The sequence below is a fragment of the Lemur catta genome, chromosome 1 (assembly GCF_020740605.2).
Source record: "Lemur catta isolate mLemCat1 chromosome 1, mLemCat1.pri, whole genome shotgun sequence".
In the NCBI taxonomy this organism is placed as follows: Eukaryota; Metazoa; Chordata; class Mammalia; order Primates; family Lemuridae; genus Lemur; species Lemur catta.
In genome coordinates, this window is record NC_059128.1 from 26,556,595 (window position 1) to 26,578,366 (window position 21,772).

Consider the following 21,772-nt stretch of genomic DNA (forward strand, 5'->3'; position numbering starts at 1 on the left):
GAAAATCTTACAAAAGTGCCTTCCTTTAGAGTGGCTAGTTTAATGGCTTCAAATTTACTCTTTTTGGGAAAATTGAAAGTACATTTGAAGAAGCTGCAAAGCTGCAAAGCTGAAAATCTTACAAAAGTGCCTTCCTTTAGAGTGGCTAGTTTAATGGCTTCAAATTTACTCTTTTTGGGAAAATTGAAAGTACATTTGAAGAAGCTGCAAAGATATCTCTTACCCCCTCCCTTCCATCCTGAAACAGATTTTTAATTCTGATGTATCTGATCTCTATAAGAAGCAAATGCCATTAAGTACCTACATCTTGAAGGAGGAAGCGTAAGTCCCAAGGTTTAGGGCTGCAAAGGATCTACTGACTGTGATGCTGGCAGAGATGTAACAGTGATACTGTTTTGATTAGATTATTGCTGTTGTTTAGTGATTTTTTTTTTTTTTTTTTTTTTTTTGAGACAGAGTCTCACTCTGTTGCCCGGGCTAGAGTGCCCTGGCATCAGCCTAGCTCGCAGCAACCTGAAACTCGTGAGCTCAAGCCATCCTACTGCCTCAGCTTCCCGAGTAGCTGGGACTACAGGCATGCACCACCATGCCCAGCTAATTTTTTCTATATATATTTTTAGTTGTCCAGCTAATTTCTTTCTATTTTTAGTAGAGACGGGGTCTCGCTCTTGCTCAGGCTGGGCTCGAACTTCTAACCCCAAACGATCCACCCGCCTCGGCCTCCCAGAGTGCTGGGATTACAGGCGTGAGCCACTGTGCCTGGCCTTGTTTAGTGATTTATAGTCACAAAAGTCTATAGATGTTGAGAGGTCAGCCCCTAACTCTTTTTCTCATAGCCCTCTGTTAATTTTAGTGTGTGATTTTTGTAGAATGTGAGGTGTTTCTTTAACTACACATGGAATCACAGCAGAAATGCCTATACAACCATTCAAGTTACTCAGGAGTCTGTAAATTTGGGTTGGGTATATTTTAGAACTAAGCGATAGGGCTTGAAAACGCTTTGCATTCTTGTATATAGCTAGGGTTGAAGTCAAGAAGAAACACAAAAACAGTTCAGTTTAATAGACATTAATATAATTTTGATAAATTTTTTACTATGTCCTTTTAGTTCTAAACCAGCCATTTTAGATAATATCATTGCTCTAATAATGACCTAAACATCTCTAATTCTTAAGCCCCCAAAAAAGTGTACCTATTTTTATTTAAAATGAAGTTATTAAGAGTGACTTTTTTTCATTTCTTGTAAGCATTTGCACCAGAAAACCAAAGAATAAGAAAATTCATGCTCTTGCCTAGAAAATTTAATCTGTATAGCTATTATTCAGTGTGCTTTAGTGGTTTTTCAAGCTGAAAGCATAATCTTTAATACCACCAAATAATACTCATTGCTATGCACAGCAGCTCCAAAGAGATTGAGTCCTAAGATCTACAAAGGATCATAAGGGTTGGGGTAGATTTGCCATAATCAAAATGGGACTCAACTGGTACCCCCATGGGAACAGTTTTATATTTAGGTTCAATCCAATTTACAATTTTACTTCTGTATGCTTTTATTCAAATGAACCACAAATACATATTTCCCATGATTTAAAGACAGCTTTATATGACATTCTTTGACACCTAATCAAAAGTGTATGTTTATGTAATCCTAGCACTCTGGGAGGCCTAGGTGGGCGGATCATTTGAGCTCAGGAGTTCAAGACCAGCCTGAGCAAGAGTGAGACCCCATCTCTACTAAAAATAGAAAGAAATTAGCTGGACAACTAAAAATATATAGAAAAAATTAGCCGGACGTGGTGGCACATGCTTGTAGTCCCAGCTACTCGGGAGGCTGAGGCAGAAGGATGGCTTGAGCCCAGGAGTTTGAGGTTGTTGTGAGCTAGGCTCACGCCATGGCACTCTAGCCTGGGCAACAGAGTGAGACTCTGTCTCAAAAAAAAAAAAAAGTGTATGTTTATACTTAAGCTTATTTAGATTCTGTTGCTCCCAAAGTCCCCCCTCATCCCACCACCACCAAACAAACACTGAAAACCATGAACCATCATTTTTTTTTTGAGAGACAAGGTCTTGCTTTGATGCTCAGGCTGCTGGAGTGCAGTGGGCATGATTATAGCTCACAGCAGCCTCAATCTCTTGGGCTCAAGTGATCTTCCTGCTCAGCTTCCCAAGTAGCTGGGACTACAAGCACACACCACAACACCTGGCTTTTTTTTTTTTCATAGAGACAGGGTCTTGCTATATTGGCTAGGCTGGTCTCAAACTCCTGGACTCAAGCAATCCTCTTACCTCAGCCTTCCAAAGCACTGGGGTTATAGGCATGAGCTACCACACCTAACCTGAATCACCATTCTTTAAAGCTGCAGTCCCCAACCCCAGGGCCGTGGAATGGTAATGGTCAGTGGCCTGTTAGAAACCAGGCCACACAGCAGGAAGTGAGCGGAGGGTGATCCAGTGAAGCTTCATCTGTATTTCCACCTGCTCCCCATCACTGGCATCACTGCATAAGCTCTGCCTCCTATCAGATCAGCAGTGGCATTAGATTCTCATAGGAGCATGAACCCTACTGTAAACTGCACATGTGAGGGATCTAGGTTGCTCACTCCTTACTGAGAATCTAATGCCTGATGATCTGAGGTGGAGTTGAATTGGTGATGCTAGTGCTGGGGAGTGGCTGCAAATATAGATGATCATTAGCAGAGAAGTTTGACTGCACAATAAATGTAATGCCCTTGAATCATCCTGAAACCATTCCTATCCCAACCCCTACCCCCGGTTCGTGGAAAAATTGTCTTCCGTGAAACTGCTCCCTGATGCCAAAAAGGACCTCACATTAGGAGTTCATAGGAACAGGGATTTTTAAATCTTGTTTAAAGTCTTAATTTATAAGTCACTGCATAAGAATAAAAAATCTTAACATTTTTGTCTTAGTAGACATACTGTGTGATATATAGTAGATTATTAAACCTTTTTCCTGTCCAAAAAATAGATCTGAACCCTACTTCTAACCTATCTTTTAAAAAATACTGGGAAGGAGTTGGGTAAAAAGGATCTAAAGAGCTTTTGAGTTTGTCAGCTCTGTAATCTCAAATTATTTGAAGACATTGCTAAGGTCCTCTCTCTTGATTTTTTTGAGCTGAAACAGATAAGACAGTGGTTGGTTCATCAGTGGCCTCTGGCAACACTGCGCCATCCCCGTCCTCTCCCACCTCTCCCACTTTGGATGCTACTGCCTCTCTGGAGATGAACAATCCTCATGCTATCCCACGCCGGCATGCGCCGATTGAACAGCTTGCTCGCCAAGGCTCTTTCCGAGGATTTCCTGCTCTTAGCCAGAAGATGTCACCCTTTAAACGCCAACTATCCCTACGCATCAATGAGTTGCCTTCCACTATGCAGAGGAAGACTGATTTCCCCATAAAAAATGCAGGTAATGCAGCAACTACCTGACTCACTGGGGTACCCTGGCACTAAAGCACTATTATCACCTTGCGGTGGAGACAGTAATCCCATCAAACTAGCCATTCCTCTTTCCCTGAGGTTAGTTGATAGTTGTATCTTGTGTCATTTCCCACTGAGGGAAAACTAAGGCCAATGGAGGGAGATGTGAATTATTAATTTCTCTTCAACAAATAGGTGACAGAGCCCTGATGGAATTTCTAGCCTGAGCCACGAGGTTTGTGGTTTGTCCTAATGTAAGTGCACCCACTACCTCTCAGCCAAACTGCTTGCAGACATCAAGGGTCTCAAGTTTCCATTCTTATTCTTCCATTTGGGACCCAGCAGGGAATTAATTAAAGAGGCTTTAGAAATATATACCTTTAAATAGAATTATTAGCAGATATACCAGAAGAAATGGACAAGTGCTCATTGTCCTTCTGGCTGGTTGGCAAACTCTAAACAGGTCTCTCGTATAAGTATAGAATCTGTTGTTCATCATAGACAGTGGGCTTGCTCACAAATATTCATTACCTTTCAGAGCTGCCACACAGGCCTTTGTGTGCCTCTGTACAGCTGAGCTAGCCCCTGTAGCTCTATCCTCATCATACAATCTGAAGCTAAAGTGTTAAATCTGGTCAGTGCTTTTATTGGGCCTTATTTTGCTTCCCTCTGAAACATGTCAAGCCATTGCTATAACAGAATATGCGGCAGCTCTTCTCAATAGGGCATTCCCACTGATGGTATAAAAGTAGAGTTAAGTTCTTTTGACAGATGAAACTAGGCCTAAAGAATAGTTGGACTAGATGATTACTGAGGGTCTTTTTAGCTCTCAACTCCTATAAAAACTGAAACTCCAGATGCTTCAAGTACCTTGTTTTAGTCTCCCTCTGTCGCAGATGGGGAACAAAACTATTCTTTTTATAGAAGAGCAAACAAATGTTCAGCACACATAATTAGCTTCCTCAGTGATACAAAAGTATCCTAGAATCAGTATTAAGAACAAAGTCTCTAGAGTACTATACCTATGTTCACTTTTTCATGTTATCACTGTCCATGTACTTGGTACTAGAGACTTGGGAGAAAAAGAGTAATGACATTGTCACAATTTGTTACAGAGAAAAGCACTGAGCATCCACTGGTGCCTCAGACTTTAACCCATTTTTCTGACAGAATTACTAACTGGCTCTAGAACTCAATTCAGACCACAGCCTTGGGAATAGGTTGGAAGGCATACAGGTTACAGATGTCTTCTAGAAAGTTCTAGTTAGCTGAACATCTTAGCACAAAGAGAGAACACCAAATTCCCAAGAGTGTTACAAGAAAAGGAAATAAAGAAATTTGGGGATTTGCAAAGGAAGAAGATGTACCTTAGTTATACTTTCTCATCTGAAAAGCCAGTGAAATCATGCTCAGCAAAATGTTTGAAGCTGCGTTTGTAGCCCTATCAGACAGTTAATTGAGTCTTTTTCTTCCACATACAGTATCAAATGGTAGCTTGTGTCATCTGTTATATTTTAGGATTATTCCATTTTTCTGTCTGGAGCCATTTTCTGTTTGCTTTGCAGTGCCAGAGGTAGAAGGGGAGGCAGAAAGCATCAGCTCCCTGTGCTCACAGATCACCAATGCCTTCAGCACCCCTTCTGAGGACCCCTTCTCATCTGCCCCGATGACCAAACCAGTAACAGTGGTGGCACCACAATCTCCTACCTTCCAAGGTTGGTGCCCTCTGACTTGCTCAGCTGTTCTCTTTAAAGCTAGTACATTTAGTATGCAGCTCACTAACTGTAAGTTGGCATCCTGAGCTTCCCAAGAGCTGGTCAGACCCATTAATTTCCCTGTCTGGTAATGTCTTAGATTCATTGATTTCCCTGTTCAACAATGTCTTTGTGCTTTGTTCCCCTTCCTGTTTCCTAAGATGTTTGCTTTTGTCATTTTGCATGTATGTGCCCATCTTTCATCCTAGTCTATTAGGATTTTTCTATAGTCCCAACCTACTGCTTTACTTGCCATTTGACTGTGAAGGGTCAGAGTGTCCAGACAGTTTTCCAAAAGCAATAGTCATCAGAATTGGTTCATATTTTATTCTCTCTTTAGCGTAGTGGTTCTTAACTGGGGGCAAAATTTGTTAGTCATTGCCTGGAGACATTTTGGAGTTTCACAAGTTGAGGAGAGGGATGTTGTTACTGGCGTCTGGTTAGAGGCCAAGAATGCTGCTAAACATCCATTAGTGCATAGGACAGCACCTACAACAAAGAATTATCCCACCTGAAATGTCAGTAGTCCCATGGCTGAGAAGCCCTGGACTCAGCCTAGTCTCTACCATGTAACAAGAAGGCTCATAAATAATGAAGCACTTCTTTTGGCTGTTTAGTTCATTTCATCTTCTATAACGGCGTCCTCAAATTTGCCTTTGTGGCACTGAAGAACTTACAAGTTATTTTCAGAGATACTGACTTAACAGTGAATATTGACTCAGAGGTCAACAAAAAAATTTTATGTAACTTAAATTACAAACTTCTAGAATTAGAGCTCCTATAATTACTCTTTCTCCACTTCTTTTGAGAGAGGGCTCAGAGAAAGTTCTGCTCTGGAGACAGTGCCCCCCTCCTTTTGGAGGAAGCTGCTACATGCTTTTCCTCCAGGGGTCTTTCTCTCGCTCTCTCACTTTGTTAAGTAAACCTTTACAGTCATATGCACTAAATAGCTTTTCATGTCATCTAACAAACATAAGACCAGTAATAACAATAGGCACAATTTATTAAGCACTTAGCACAGTACCTGCCACATTGTGGCAAGTACTTATGCATTGTCTCATTTAATCCCCACAACTACCCCATGAGGCAGGTATTATAGATGAGAAAAATGAGGCTCAGAGAAGTAAATTGCCCAAATCATACAGAGCCAGCATTTAAACTCAGGTATTTTTGAATATAGTACCCATTACATTCTACTGACTCTATCTGTTTACGAGGCACTGAGTGTACAAAATTGAATAGAACATTTCAATTTCCTTTCCCTGCCTTTAAGAAGATCCTGGTCTCTAGGTGAGACAGTCTTTTAGACAAGCCAGAGTAACATAGTACCAACACCATAGGCATGGTTGCCAGTCTTAAGAGGGAATAATTGTATTGTAGGGCAGGGGAAGGTGCTTGTCTGCTCCATACTAAATATGATAGAGAGCTGAGCTAAAGAGTAGAAACTGGTATAGATATCTGGAATAGGGTTAAGAGATTTTAATAAAGGAAGATGAGGAAAGAATAGGAGGTACTTTGAGATGTTATGAATATTACTGAGGGAAAAAATCTTCGACAGAGCAATGAAATTCTATAGCAAATCACAGATTTATTAAGCAAATGAAAACACGTATCAAGTTTGATTTCTCATCTTTAATATGGGGATAATACCAGCCTTATGGAAGTTTTAAGAGAACTAAATGAGATGATGCATATAAAATACTATTAGCCTAGTGCCTAGCACATAAGGAATCATTATATATATATGTATATATTTTTTTAAGTTTTGAGAAGAAAACAAGGAGTAATCATTATATTTAACCCATTCTTATTGCTGGCATAATTTGGTCTTTTGGAGAAGTATAGAAGAAGGAAATGCTTTATTAATTATGCCAAAGGCTAATAAGCACGGCTCTGTTCAACTTAATTTGAAATTTTGTTTGTTTTTTGGGGTTTTTTTGAGACAGAGTCTCACTCTGTTGCCCAGGCTAGAGTGCCGTGGCGTCAGCCTAGCTCACAGCAACCTCAAACTCCTGGGCTCAAGCAATCCAACTGCCTCAGCCTCCTGAGGAGCTGGGACTATAGGCACATGCCACCACACCTAGCTAATTTTTTCTATTTTTAGTAGAGATGGGGTCTCATTCTTACTCAGGCTGGTCTTGAACTTCTGAGCTCAAGCCATCTTCCTGCCTTGGCCTCCCAGAGTGCTAGAATTATAGGCATGAGCCACTGCACCCGGCCTGAAATTGTTTTTGTAGGTTTCGTTTTCCCTTCTCCCCGTGCACATATTGTCCTAGTATAATAATTTGACTTTATTGGTACAGCCATTTTAATTACAACCTCTAATTCCCTCTTTGACCAAACGTATATGTATCCACTGCAAGAGAGCATGGTTATCCCAGCATCAACTCTTCTGTCTTATCTGTTCCACCAGTATCATACATTGGCCTGACTGACCCAACTCCAAGGGATCACTTGTACACCCTGCATGAATTAACTGCATTGATGTTGTCTGCTCCCATTGTAGCTAATGGCACTGACTCAGCCTTCCATGTGCTTGCTGCTAAGCCAGCCCATACTGCTCTTTCACCCGTAGCAATGCCTGTGCGTGAAACCAACCCTTGGGCCCATGCCCCTGATGCTGCTAACAAGGAAATTGCAGCCACACGTTCGGGTAAGGTGGCCACAGATGGTGGTGAGGATTCTGGGATCAGATAAGTGACCTTGGTTCTAAAATCAGCCAGCTACCTGAATGGGAACTAGGAAGCAATCCTTTTAGGACAAGGATGTTCCCTCCTGGAAATAAGCTGCTATTAGGACAGGATGGCTAAAGAAATGGAAAAAAAAGATTAGATTTATAGTCCTTAGGACTATGGAACTGAACTTTTATAAAAGAGCTTTTATAAAACACAGATTCCTGGGCCCCATCTCAGAGAATCCATCACTGGATTTGGTGATGTGTGGATATACCTATAGGAAGAGGGGACCCTGCCTCCTGCCATGGCAGGACTACAAAAAGTGCTACAAAAAGCACTTTATTTTTGCTTTTCTGTATTTTTTATAATGAACATCTGTTAACTATAAAACCAAAAAGTTTTAAAAGTCACCAGAAAGACCCCATATGTCTGGAAGCCAGGTAGGAGCTGCCAGTAAGATAGGCCAGGTCACTGGTTATTTTCTTTTTGCCATGTTAGAGCAGAAGATGAATCACCTCAGGCCTGTGAGAGCCATGTGCAAGCTAGTTGCTGTACTGTGGATGAGCCATTGCAACAGGGAAGGGTTTCTGACACCAGCCAGCTGCCTTGGTTCAATGCATTTGAGCCATATCTAGAAAGTATCTCAACGTGGCTGAGACAGCATCATTGCCTGACAGGTTCTCTTCATCCTACCACAAAATCTTCTCGTTTGCTAGTAGAGGACTTTCCTCCCAAAACCACAAAATGTCCCATTAGGGGTACTTGTTCCATATGTTAGGATCAAATAATCAAGGTTAAGGAAAGAGGCCCTCTGATTCTTTGTCTCTCTTCATCTTGTTTCCAGGGACCGAGTGGGGTCAATCTTCCAGTGCTGCCTCTCCAGGTCTCCTCCAGGCTGGTCATAGACGTACTCCCTCTGAAGCCGACCGATGGTTAGAAGAGGTGTCTAAGAGCGTCCGGGCTCAGCAGCCCCAGGCCTCAGCTGCTCCTTTGCAGCCAGTTCTCCAGCCGCCTCCACCTACTGCCATCTCCCATCCAGCACCACCTTTCCAAGGGAATGCATTCCTCACCTCTCAGCCTATGCCAGTGGGTGTGGTCCCACCCCTGCAGCCAGCCTTTGTCCCTGCCCAGTCCTATCCTGTGGCCAACGGGATGCCCTATCCAGCCCCTAACGTGCCTGTGGTGGGCATCACTCCGTCTCAGATGGTAGCCAATGTGTTTGGCACTGCAAGCCATCCTCAGGCTGCCCACCCCCATCAGTCACCAAGCCTGGCCAAGCAGCAGACATTCCCTCAGTATGAGACAAGCAGTACTACCACCAGTCCCTTCTATAAGCCTCCTGCTCAGCACCTCAACGGTTCTGCAGCTTTCAATGGTGTAGACGATGGCAGGTTGGCCTCAGGAGACAAGCACACAGAGGTTCCTGCAGGTACCTGCCCCGTGGATCCTTTTGAAGCCCAATGGGCTGCATTAGAAAGCAAGTCCAAGCAGCGTACTAATCCTTCCCCTACCAACCCGTTCTCCAGTGACTTACAGAAGACGTTTGAAATTGAACTTTAAGCAATCCCTATGGCTTATGGATGTTGTCCATACTTAGGGGGCAGAGATCAAAGGAGCAAAGGGGACTTTGTCTTCCTGATCAGTACCTTTTTCACTAATCCCAAAGGTCCCAAGGAACAAGTCCAGGCACAGAGTACAGTAAGGGGTGATTTCGAAAGACATGGGGAAAACCATTCCTAGAGAGAGGCTGCCTTGCAGTTAGGCTAAAGTAGTTGAGAAAATGTTGCCGTCTGTGCCCCATCTTCCCTCACCCCCTTACAAATCTCTGGCAACAGAGAGGCAGAAATATCTGAACAGGAATCTGTATTCAAAGCACATTTACTAGAATATAAAACACAACGGGAAGCATAACAATCTCCTTTTGTTTTTCAGGCCATTCACCTGCCTCCTCTCAGTACTGGCCTTAGGGATCAAGAACAGACTGGTTTATGTCAGGCTAAGGAAGGGAGGGGTTGGGCAGTGCTCCCGGGATTCCTGGGAGGGCATATCAGCAACTGCCCAGCAGAGCTATATTTTGGGAGTGAAGTTGAGCTTCCACTTTAAGTAACAGAATAAATATTATAAATATATATATCGAAAAAGCCAAAATCTTTATTTTTATGCATTTAGACTATTTTAAATAGTTCTCAATATAAGAAAGTTGTATGAGTTGTAAGTAATCTTGCCAAAGGTAAAAGGGTTAGTTGTAAGAAATTGTACATAAGATTGATTTATCATTGATGCCTATTGAAATAAAAAGAAGAAAGATTGGAAGTTGCAGACGGGATCCCTAGCTTGTTTACTATCATTCATTGTAAGTAACACATTGCAACAGCAATCATGCTTATGCCCAATACAGTCACTAGGTTGTAGTTTTAAATAATGAAAGCAGTATTGTCCTGGTTTTAAACCTATGGTGAAATTCTAATGTCATTATTTTAATGGAATCAATCTAAATATGCTCTATAGAGATTATGTATTATCTTTTATATATTGCTGCAATTTCTTTATGTTAATCCTTTACTTAACACTAAGGTAACAATGACATAATCATACCACAGAAGGGAACACAGATTACTGTGTTGGTTTATAATGTGGGTCTTGGGGGGTTTTGTTTTGGCCTTTAAATTTTGTTTCCACAAGTTTTGTGGGTATGAGGATTCTTGTTTATTAGCTTTGTGTGTATGCCACCCCCACCTTTTTCGGTGAGCAGAACCTCCCATTGCCAGTTGCAGCCACTTGATTTTGGGTAACAACATGAGATCCCATCTTATTTTTACTTTTGAACGCTGGCCTTACAATCAAATGTAAGTTATATATATTTGTACTGATGAGAATTTATAATCTGCTTTAACAAAAATAAATGTTCGTGGTAGAAGCTTTTGCCCATGAAGGGCTGTTCTTTCCATCTTTTTTTTTTTTTTTTAAGCAAATGAATTTACTTTGGGGTTTTTTGGACTTATTCTCTCTTCATTCTATGGCTGCTACAGATCCCTAGTTTAGTGGCCAGAAAATCGTTTATTAGGACTGGAATATCCTTAAAATTCATATTTTCACCCATACTTTTAAGTTTGGCTTGATCCTGAGTGCATCTCTAAAGTCACATTCTTGCTGCTCAAGGTGTGCTCTGGAACAGCAGCATGGACTTCACCTAGAAGCTGGTTAGAAATGCAGAATCTCAGCGCCACCCCAGGGCTGGAGCAAGTGCTTCTCAACCTGGGCTACATAGAATTGCCTGGGAAGCTTTTAAAATCCTAATGGCTTGGCCTATACTCCAGTCCAGTTAAAATCAAATTTCAGGAGCAGAGAACCCCAGGTTCAGTTTTTTAAGCTCCCAGTATGGAAGAGGGTTGAGAAACACTGGTCTAGAGTAATTTTACTCTCACTGCTAATCTTATATTCTGTGGCTAGTTCTATTAGAACTAAACTGCAAAGGACAAGCTAACCTCAAACTCACCTTCTGAAATATATATGCCAGTAGGCCAAATTTTGGTTTAATTAAACTGGAGGGATCCAAGAAAGTGGCCCTTATTTTCCAATTTCTATAGCAAAACCAGCCATGGTAAATGAAAGGTGATACTCCTCTGTATTTTCTTAATGGAAAGATAAAAAGACCTCTACCCCTGGCCCATGTTCCTTTTTTGAATGAGAGGTAGACTAAGAAGTATCACTCACCCATGATGCAGTTCGTCTCTTTTCCAGCCAGCGCGTTAAGTAATAAAAGTCACCTTATAGTGCTTTGTCCTTGTAAGGCCCGTCTTTTCCTGTGTCCAAGATAACCTTTGATACAGGCAGTCCTCTGGAGGATTTGTAGAAAGTTGGAAGTTGACTTAATTCACACCTCTTATTTTAGCATGGAGGAATCAGAAGTTCTGAGAGATGAAGAATGATTTCCTCTAACTCATACCATTTCTGAAACCACTTCCCTGTTATTGCATTGCCCTCACCCCCCTCCCATTAGTATCCCCATCCTGGTAATGCTGTTAGTATAGTTTTGGTTTTTCTCTGCTGGCAAATGTTTTGCTTCAGATTCCTACTTAAGAGAGGGGCTCCTCGTTGTCACTATGCAGGTTAGTCAGTTTCATACAGGTGTCAGATAAACTTTCACAGCCAGCTTTGCAAGTCGGTCTCAGGAGGGCTTCAGGGTCCAGCTTTCTGCTGGAGTAAGCTTTTCCATCTCTTTCATCCTCAGAAAAAAGTGCTAACTGCGGCTTTCATCCCAAATCCCTACTCAAGGCCTTACATATATTCTACTTTGCTAACAAGGGTTATGCTATTAATCCTTTGTACAGACGGGATTTGTAGCTGACTGTTGCACTATGTAGAAAGGTGAGAGAAACTAGAGCAATGAACGGTTTGACCCCAGGTAAGACTTAGTTTAGCAAAGAGTACTTCTCTGACACAACAGGAGTTGGCATTCCCCTTATAAGACGGGTGTTAACTTTGACATCATTACACACCTTCCTGCCCAGCTTTAAATCAAGTGAGAGCCCCGACAGCTTGCTTTAAAATGTGGTAGACTGGCCAGTCACAGTGGCTCATGCCTGTAATCCCAGCGTTTTGGGAGGCCGATGTGGGAGGATCACTTGAGGTCAGGAGTTCGAGACCAGTCTTAGCAAGAGCAAGACCCATCTCTTCTAAAAAAATAGAAAGAAATTAGCCAGGTATGGTAGTTCGTGCCTGTAGTCCCAGCTACTCAGGAGGCTGAGTCAAGAGGATTGCTTGAGTCCAGGAATTTGAGGCTGCAGTGAGCTATGATTATGCCACTGCACTCCAGCCAAGGTGACAGAACAAGAGTCTCTAAAAAAGAATTTAAAAACTAAAATGCAGTGAACTGATTCTGTGTAACAAATTATAAAGGCAAGCTATAAAGTAGTCCTTTTTTTTTTGACAACTCATCGGGAGGCTGTGGTTATGTCAGAGACACAAACACTGCTGACTACTACACAGGGAGGCCAGTCCTGGCTACTACTGGGGCTAACACGGGGTGGATTTTCAAAAGGGCAAGGGTCTCCAGAATATAACTCCCTTTACCAGCCAAAGAAAGGCCAAGAGTCCATCTTCTCTTCTCCCCAGCCCAAAGAACTCTCTTGGAACTGGGGTTGGAGCTAGCCTTCATCCTTGCTGCCAGATGGGCTGAGCATGAGGTTGGAAGCGGGAACAGCTGGCACAACAGAAACTGGAGTAATACTCATTGCCACAGAGCTGGGCCTGCAGGATCAAGTCACAGTTGGCCAGCTCCGGCTGGTCGATGCACTCCCTGCCGGGGTCCCTGGGCTGGGTGGCAGGTGCTGCAGAGGAACAGAGGAGAGAAAAAGTGGTGAGGAAGCCCTTTCTATACTGAAGATTCTCACCTGCCATTTCATTTCTTTCAAAGGAAAGCAGCACTGTAACTGCCAGATTCAAAATAAAGTCCAGTTGCCCTGTAACCCTTTAACACCTGAATGTACAAACTATGATTTCCACACGTTTCTTGGCCTCACTTCAGCATCTTCCCATTATTTGTGGCCTCAGCCCAGTGCAGCTCTTCCCAGACTCCCAAATATTGATTGACTAGACAATTACACATCTCTTGAAGTTAACTCCCTACCCCGACTATTGAGTCCTGAATTGCTAACAACTGCCATGGCCTCTGAATTGGAAGGAAGAGCAAGTAGGATCAGCCCCAAGTCAAATTTTGAGTTAGCAAAAGCTGTTATGTTTTCCCTTTCACTGCTGGGTTCCTCCCACCCCAAAAGTTTGGTGCCTTCAATATCCCCAGCTTATCTTAGTCACCTAGTTCCTTCCTCATCTTTTCTATTTTCCCACTTCCCCCAAAGAAAGCAATGCATATTAGGGTAATAGGAGAAAGTCTTGTTAACAGTGGCTCCAATACTATACTGAGAACAAAGCCTTGTTACCTCTCCCTCTGAATTTACTAGGAGCTTCTGTATCTTATAACTAACTCCTGTTTAAGAGTTTCATTCAACTGCTTCATCTTAGGACTGGAGTGCCCTTATCTATTAACTTCTCTCTTCTTTCTGGGAGAGTCTCTGATGACTAAGCTTGGCTTGGGCCTGAGCAGCACTTTCCCTAAAGTCAGACCCCATGGGGCCAGGGAGTTTATCTTTCTCCTCTTCTCCCCTTGTTCCCTCACAGAATACCACTAAAAGACCATTCTTAACCAGTGAGTGACCCTATGATGGTTTATCACTATAACAAGAGTACTTACTACCTACATTTTAACATAGATAGCAAAGCCATTTATATACATTGTTTTTAAAAATCTATAATTTATTTCGGTATCAACTTTAGCTGAGCTGGTGCAGTCCCTGGACCAATCATAGTGGTGCTCAGCGTAGTGGATAAGCACACCAGCTCTGGAGCCAGACTGCCTGGGCTCAATCTTATTCTACCACTTACCAGCTGAATAACTCTGGGAAAGTTACTTAAACTCTCTATGCCTCTGTTTCCTTGTGTGTGAAAATGGAGATTAATAATACCTACTTCATAGGGATGTTCTAAGAACTAAATGAGTTCAGATACGTTAAACCCTTATAAAACAGCACCCAGGGCACATAGTAACCATAGCTAAAATTTGAGTACGTAGCTGTGCTGTGTTGCCTCCGTAGCATAGTTCCCTCTTTGAGAAATAAGGCTGGGCCACAGTGCATGGCAGCCTGTGTTTGATCCCTATGGTATTTTCTGTTCCTCACCCCAGTCTTTTTTTTTTTTTTTTTTTTGAGACAGAGTCTCGCTTTGTTGCCCGGGCTAGAGTGAGTGCCGCGGCGTCAGCCTAGCTCACAGCAACCTCAAACTCCTGGGCTTAAACGATCCTACTGCCTCAGCCTCCCGAGTAGCTGGGACTACAGGCATGTGCCACCATGCCCGGCTAATTTTTTCTATATATATTTTTTTAGTTGGCCAGATAATTTCTTTCTATTTTTAGTAGAGACGGGGTCTCGCTCTTGCTCAGGCTGGTCTCAAACTCCTGACCTCGAGTGATCCACCCGCCTCGGCCTCCCAGAGTGCTAGGATTACAGGCGTGAGCCACCGCGCCGGGCCTGCCAGTCTTTTAGACAAAAGGATTGAGAACTCCTCGCAGGAGAACATGTCCCCCACCCTGATACTAACACTTTAATCCTAATATGCCACCAAGCCACGGGCAGGGCAAAGCAGAGGCAGCCTCATGCTGTGTGACCCTATGAAAAGGTGAGAGCAGAAATCTGCAGCCTAGTCAGTAGGATGAATACAGATAAAGAGAGGAGGGGAACTGCTAGTCAGAAAAGGTGCCCCCCAAATATCTAAAATTGGCAACACTCATACAGCAGAGGGCAGGAGGATGGCCTGATGAGTGTCCCAGCTGGGATGCAAGTCTCATGAGACCACTCCAGCCTGATGAGCAAGAGTCCCACCAGCCTTTGGCATCAAGCAAGTTTCTGATTATAATTTGGTTTCCCATATAGTACTTCTGTAGCTAATCACAAACAAATATCCAGATCCTCTTAACAGCTTGCTTTCTCACAGGAAGTCTGCATTCTGGTTTGTCTCAAGTCTTAGTTTGGTTATTATGTAGGAAAGGTCACTTTTCTGGACACATTCGAGGTAAAAAATAGTCCCTGCAGTATGTTACTTTTGCCAAGGTAACACCATCATTCATGCAGACATTGACTTAGTCACCAGGCATCTGAGACCCAATGATGCCAAGCACTGGGCTGGGCCCTGGAGACTCACAAAAGGAGGCCTACGTGTCAGTCCGACTCACAAAGCAATATTCAACCCCAGACCTTCAGCCGCCAGCACCGCCCAGTCCCTGCCCTCAGTCTAGCAGACAGGAGGCAGCCAGGCCCCGCCCTCGGAGTGCTAACGGTGCTCCTGGTGCTGTGCTGCAGCCCTGACCGTCGTGCAAGTCCAGGCAGACCCGACGGGAAGGGCCCTGGAGCAGGGCCGGTGAGAACCGGCAGGACGGAGGACACATGGCGGAGCAGGCTGGGTGCAGGCAGAGCCCCTCCCCTTTCCCTCTGGCTTATTTGAACATAGAGCTCTTGAGAGTCTGAACATTAAACCATGTCTGTTTCATCAATTCTGAGATGCACTTATTTTCACATCTCTCAAATTGGTCTGCATCTTAACTGATGGTGTCTTAGTACTGTGTCATTTAGTTGGCAACATTTTTTTTCTTGGTGGTACAAAAAATCCCTCTTACAGTATAGCATTTTGATTAGCTGAAATATAACTCAGAAAGCAGGAGCTGAAGAATATAAGGCTACAACATAAAATTACTGAATAAAGCAGGTAAAATTCCACTCAGTTACAGGTATAATAGTTTAGCAAAAATACATATATACATGTATTAAATACAGAGAGTCAAAAGGTCTGAGTTCTAGTCCCAGCTGGGCTACTGCTTTGCTGTGTGACGGGTAGAAATGCCACTTAAGCTCTCTGGATACCTGTCTCTTTGTAAAATGGTGACGACAACCTCTGCCCTTTCCTTTCTGGGTTATATGGTCAAGTGGCCATAAAGGCACTTTTTGCTACCCTGATTAGAATGGACAGGTGTCTGTGGTCTATCTGCCTTAAGTTTTATAATGAAATTCCAGTCAATCATATTTCTTAAAATTGTTAAGTCTAAAGACAGTACCGTACTTAACATCTATTAAGCTCTTACCAGGAGGTCCTTCCTCCTCACTGCAACTCTCTCAGGTGGAGTAGTAGGCCCACTGCACACATGAAGAAAGCGAAGCTCCGGAAAGTTGAGCCCTTGCCCAAGTCACACTACCAGGAACTGGCAGGGTGAGCCAGGATTCGAACTAGAGTCCCTGGCACTGCAGGCCTGCACTCCCACAACATGTGACCAGCCCTCGAGAACAGGCAAATGCCCTGGGGGATGCCCTTGCCACCCTGGAGACAGGCCTTTCTTACCAGGCGTGACCACCTTCACCTCGGTGCTCTGGCTCACTGCCTGGCTCCCCCGGTAGGCGCTGCACGTGTAGGAGCCCTCGTCCCTGGCCCGCAAGTTGTGGATCAGCAGCGTGCCATCTGGGGACTGGTGGACACGGTGGCCGTCAGCCTGCACAGGCAGCCCGTTCCTGGAGGGGAGAGGACACCGGGAGAGCCATCCAGAGCCCCGGTCTTCAGGCTCCAGGAGGCCTGGGAGACAGCGAGGAAATAAAGGCCATTCCAGAGTCAGCCGCCCCCCCTTGAGGGCAAACAGATGACCCTCATCTCAAGAAGGAGATGGGACAGGTGCCCCAAGAAGATAGGAGAACGTTATCAAAGCAAAATAATACAAGTGAGGTGAACTCACACAAACTAAGCACACTGATCTAAGTTTTTGTAAGTTTGCCTCTTAGCCACAAAGGAATTCCACTCTGGCTTTTCATTGACAAAGGTCTATTTAAGCAGCCCTTCAGGATGAACAGACAGAAACGCTAAGCACTCCCTGCCTCCAGGGCGCGGGGTGGTGCATTCAGGGGAGCCTTCCCTGAGGACAGCCGGCTGGGACCTGACTGGAGGCGCCCAGGCAGCAGCTGGCCCGTGGAGAAAGGCCAGAGCAAGGAGAAGGAAGTGAGGGAAGAAGTGGACACGGGAGGCTGGAGAGCCAGTCAGCACGGTCTGGGGCTCTGGTCAGGAGTCTGGGCTCCTGAGGGCAGTGGGGGCGTCTGAGCTAAGCAGGGACTGACGTGGCACTTGGAAAGGCTCGCAGACTGCAGCGTTGGGTGGGAGAGGCAGAGCCTGAAAGCAGAGCCACCAGGTAAGTGGCTGCTGCCACGGTAAACAAAGGGAAGATGATACAGGCAGTAAAATAAAAGGACTTGGGTGAAGGTCAGACAGGGGAGGTGGAAGAAAGGAAGAAATCAAGAATGACCGAGGTTTCTAGCTTGGGTCACTGGGTGATGGTGGTGCCCCTCCAACTTTGGGAGATCCAGGGTAGCAGTCAGGATGAATAGTGATTTCCCACCATTTCAAACTTGGGGTACCCGTGAGATACCAGGAGGTGCCAGATTTGAGGTCTAGGGCTCGAGAGAGTCCAGACTCAGATGCTGTATCAGCATGGATGGTCCTGGAAGGGGTGTATCTACAGGGTTGTCCACGGTGAAGTCACAGAGTGGGACAAACCAAAAACGGAGGACAGACCTTGAGGCACACCAGAGGACAGTGGCTTCCTGGAGCCAAGGGAGGGGGGTCTTTCAGGAAGGAGCAAGGGGTCAGCAGAACACTACAGGTCGCGTAAGGACTGAGATGTGTCCAGTGGAGTTAGGAGCAGGGAGGCAATGGGTGGCCTTGGCCAGGGCAGTGTCTTAGAGCAGGGGCTGACGTGAGGCCCCACTGCAGGGCAGAGAAGTGACTGGGGAGGTGAACTGGTTGGAGGCAGCCAACAAGGACAGCCGCACTGTGACGGGGAGACAATATATGCGCGAGGGCTACAGGGACATGCAGACCTGAAGACAGGTATTTTTTATTTTGTGTTTTGTTTTGAACAAGGGAGTCCTGAGCATGTTTGCTACTGGGAAGATCCAGAGGAGGCCAAGGTGAATGGGCGGATGGGATCCGACCAGGAGAGGGCTGGAATGAGCACAGCAGCTGGGAAGCCTCCAGCAACTCACCCTCCTTCCCCAGGCTCATGGCCGCATCACCTCCCCTCAGGCACTCAGGCCTGTTCCCATCCTGGCATCTTCTCCTGAGGGCCCGCCTCTGGCACAGCATTGCTGCTTCCTCCACCTTCCCCTCCTCAGCCAGTAAGACCCATTCAAGGTCACCTCCTTGTCCACCTTTCCTTGACTCTCAGGACCTGAAGCAGCCTCACACTCTGCGCAGACAGCACCTGGAGCTCCTAGGACACTGGGCCATCTCCTACCTGGGAGTGCCCTGGGGCTCAGATGGCCCCAGGATACCCAGCGCCTAGCCTGGTCTCACGCATTCTAGGAAGGGAGGGGGCAAGAACTGCCTGCTGAATGAAAGGACAAATAAAAAAGCAACTGATCTCGTGTAAAAGACCAGTGAAGTCCCCATAGCCGAGTGTAGCCCAGTGGTTGTCAACCCCAGGGGAGATTCAGCAATGTCTGGAGACGTTTTTAACAGCCATGACGTGGGGGGAGCACTACTGGCATGTAGTGGGTCGATGCCCTGGATGCTGCTAAACATCCTGCAACTCACAGCACAGCCCCGACAACCAAAACGTATCTGGTCCAAAATGTCCATGGTGCTGAGTGAGGTTAGGAAACCCTGTTGTAGCCCAACCAACAGAAAGCAAGTGGCCCCGCAGGGCTTCTTCCTGTAGGGATGAGGGTGCTACAGCCCAGCCCTCCCCCCCCACCACCCCCCCGCACCAGGCCTGGAGGCAGGAGTGGAAGGAGGGCGGTAGGGCCAGCGGTGGCAGTGACACCCTTGGCAGAAAGGCGGACACCCACACCTGAGGTGTGAGGGCCTGGGGGCAGCCGTTGCCTGCAATAGAGCCTTTACCTGGACCACCTGATGTTCACACTTTCCCCTGCCACCACACACGGCAGCCTGGCCGTGTCGCCCTCCGGCACTGTCAGCGTAGGGGGCATCCCTGTGATCATCAGCTCCCCTGGGCACAAGGAGAAGACACTGTCAGCTGCTACACAGACCCTGCCCCACCCACGCTACCTGACCTCAAAGGCCACTCAGGACTGCCACCTTACCCAGAACTCTGAGCTGGACCCATCGCTGGTCTCGGTCCTGCCCGTTGAAAGCGACACAGGTGTAGAAGCCACCATCGTCCACAGCCACTTGGCTGATAACCAGAGAGCCATCAGGCTGCAGCTGGTGTCTGGGGACCAAGCACAGTCAGTTGGCTCCAGCCCAAGGGGAGCTTTCCCTCCCCCTAAGACCCCCCCTGGCATGGGGCGGGGGAGGGGAGGAGAGGCCTCCAGTCCCCACTGTACAGCGGGTCTTACGCCCCTTACGCTGTCCAGCTGCTGCCACTTTAATTTCTTTGCAAACGTCTGGCTTTTAAGCCTAACAGTAAAATCATTTCAGGTTCTCTGGTTTCTGGTTTTTGCTGCATTCATTTGGTAGGCTCAAATCCTGGTTCTATTGCCCATAAGCAGGTGTGATATTAAGCTTCCGTGTGTAAAATGGGCAAATAATAGCACCTACCCCAGTAGGGCTCTTTTGCAGATCACGTGACAGAGAACAAGCCTCACGCTCAGTGTGCACTCAGCACACGTTAGCGGTCGTGATCACAGCCCAAAGTGTTCCTGACCCCACTTCCTCCTCCAGCCGTCACCTCTTCTAGCCGGCCTCTCGCTTCTGTCCACTAACCAGCTCTGGACAGGACCTGCCCGAGGAGCCCTTGCCCGGCAGCTCCATCTCTTGAGAGCCCCTGGCGCCCTGCTCAGGGCTGATGGCCTAGCAGCACCCTTCCCTGGTGGCCTCCACGGGACGGGATGGGACGGGACGGGACGGGACGGTTGGGGGGGTGCAGAATAAACCTGGGAGAAGAGACGGGCTGCCCATCTCTGTGCCACTCGATGGCTGGGGGCGGGAAGCCTTCAGCACGGCAGGTCAGCTGGATCCGCTGGCCTGGACTGGCGTCCACCACCCCTGGCTGGTTCCGGTCCAAACGCAGCCTGCTGAACAAGCAGCCCCCAGCATGAGGGACCCTTGTGCTGCCCCCCATGCTCACGGGGACCCCTGTACAGCCTCAGGGCCCTCCCCCCCTCCAGCAAGATTCAGCTTCCTAAAAGTCACTCCCTTGCTCCGGTTAGGACCCACCCCATCAGTAACTACCTGGGGTAAAGCCTAACGCTCCCTCCCCACACGTGTGGCTGGCCAGACACACCCGCCACCCAGCATCTCCATGTGTCACTTCCCCATCCCGCACATTTGCCTCTAGCTCCTTGACCTGGGCACCGCGCCCTGTAAATGGAACCATCCCTCAAGGCCAGCTCCACACCCTCCTCCAAGAAGCCTCTCCTGCCCTCCAGCCCTGGTGCTCTCCCTCCCTCGGTTCTGAGTCCCAAGTCCCAAGTCCTAAGTCCCAAGTCCCAGCCGTGTGGAGCTGCACCGTTCCCAGCTGCTCCCCCAGGAGACCCCGAGCAGGGGCCAGCAAGGCCTGGTCACAGCACACACCTTCCCCTCCTCTCACCCACCGATCCCGTCGACCTGGCCCTCAGTGCGGGTGGCCGAGAGCAGGCTGGCATTGCTGACTGTTACCTGGCTGTGGGCCGCAGGTGTGAGGAGGGGACAGCGTCCAGGCGCCCAGCATCCCTCCCTACGCCCGAGTCCCGGGGACTGTGGCCCTGGGCTGGGTCCCTGGTGTCAGGGAAGTGCCTCAGCTCAGCCTCAGACAGCACGGCCACGTCACCCCCTGCCGTGAGGCCAGGAGAAGCAAGGTGTGAGCTCTGGGGAGAAGGGAGTGGAGGGAAGGCTGGGCCATGGGGCAAGGCCAGCCAGAGACATGCAGAGAAATGAGGGCCACAGGGGAAGTTGACCCAAAGAAGCACCCTAGGCCTCTAGTGTGGGGGAGCCCGACCCCTGGCCCCCCATCCTGTCCCTCTCGCTCTGGGGCCTGTGAGAACCCAGCAGGGGACGGGGTGGGGACAGAGACCCAGGACTCGAAGCTGGATCTTCTGGGAGTCACGGCCTGGCCTGGTGCTGCCACAGCTGTAGGTGCCCGCATCCTCTGCCCGCAGCGGGTTGATGACCAGGGAGCCGTCGTACTGCAGCTTGTGCCTGAACGAGGTCCGGGGAGACGTGGGGTCAGGGGGAGATGTGGGGTCAGGGGGAGACGTGGGCTCTGGGCTCCTGAGGGTAACAATGGTCTTCCCTCGGGCCCCAGTGCTCCTGCCAGAGGGGACTGTAGTGCCCCCAGAGCACTCCTGTGCCCACCCACCTCCCATCCCAGGGGAGGCTAGTGGG

General features: G+C 46.9%; 2 protein-coding genes and 1 long non-coding RNA gene across 14 annotated transcripts in view; 1 reads left to right on the plus strand and 2 right to left on the minus strand.

Moving 5' to 3' along the window:
• Positions 1–10,784, plus strand: part of NUMB (NUMB endocytic adaptor protein) — a 171,534-nt gene extending 160,750 nt beyond the window's left edge. For 5 of the 12 annotated variants that reach the window (XM_045564261.1, XM_045564272.1, XM_045564265.1 and 2 more), the window contains 4 exons: positions 3,134–3,427; positions 5,004–5,153; positions 7,699–7,845; positions 8,712–10,784. In XM_045564261.1, coding sequence (XP_045420217.1) covers positions 3,134–3,427; positions 5,004–5,153; positions 7,699–7,845; positions 8,712–9,427 — 1,307 coding nt within the window. In that variant the 3' untranslated portion in view covers positions 9,428–10,784. The remainder of the gene's footprint in view (positions 1–3,133; positions 3,428–5,003; positions 5,154–7,698; positions 7,846–8,711) is intronic. The other 7 variants (XM_045564306.1, XM_045564300.1, XM_045564327.1 and 4 more) reach the window with 4 other exon arrangements.
• A 32-nt stretch (positions 10,785–10,816) lies between these two features.
• On the minus strand, positions 10,817–12,502 carry LOC123647126. Its single transcript, XR_006738142.1, has 2 exons — positions 12,367–12,502; positions 10,817–11,778 (listed from the first exon to the last, which is right to left on the minus strand). It is a non-coding gene; the product is annotated as an uncharacterized LOC123647126 (long non-coding RNA).
• Positions 12,503–12,734: 232 nt separating this feature from the next.
• The window catches only part of PAPLN (papilin, proteoglycan like sulfated glycoprotein), a 35,056-nt gene continuing 26,018 nt past the window's right edge, over positions 12,735–21,772 (minus strand). The window contains 7 exon segments of the mRNA XM_045564249.1: positions 12,735–13,197; positions 16,808–16,974; positions 19,349–19,457; positions 19,552–19,679; positions 20,344–20,481; positions 21,068–21,221; positions 21,462–21,586. Of these exon segments, the coding sequence (XP_045420205.1) occupies positions 13,022–13,197; positions 16,808–16,974; positions 19,349–19,457; positions 19,552–19,679; positions 20,344–20,481; positions 21,068–21,221; positions 21,462–21,586 (997 nt within the window). The 3' untranslated portion in view covers positions 12,735–13,021.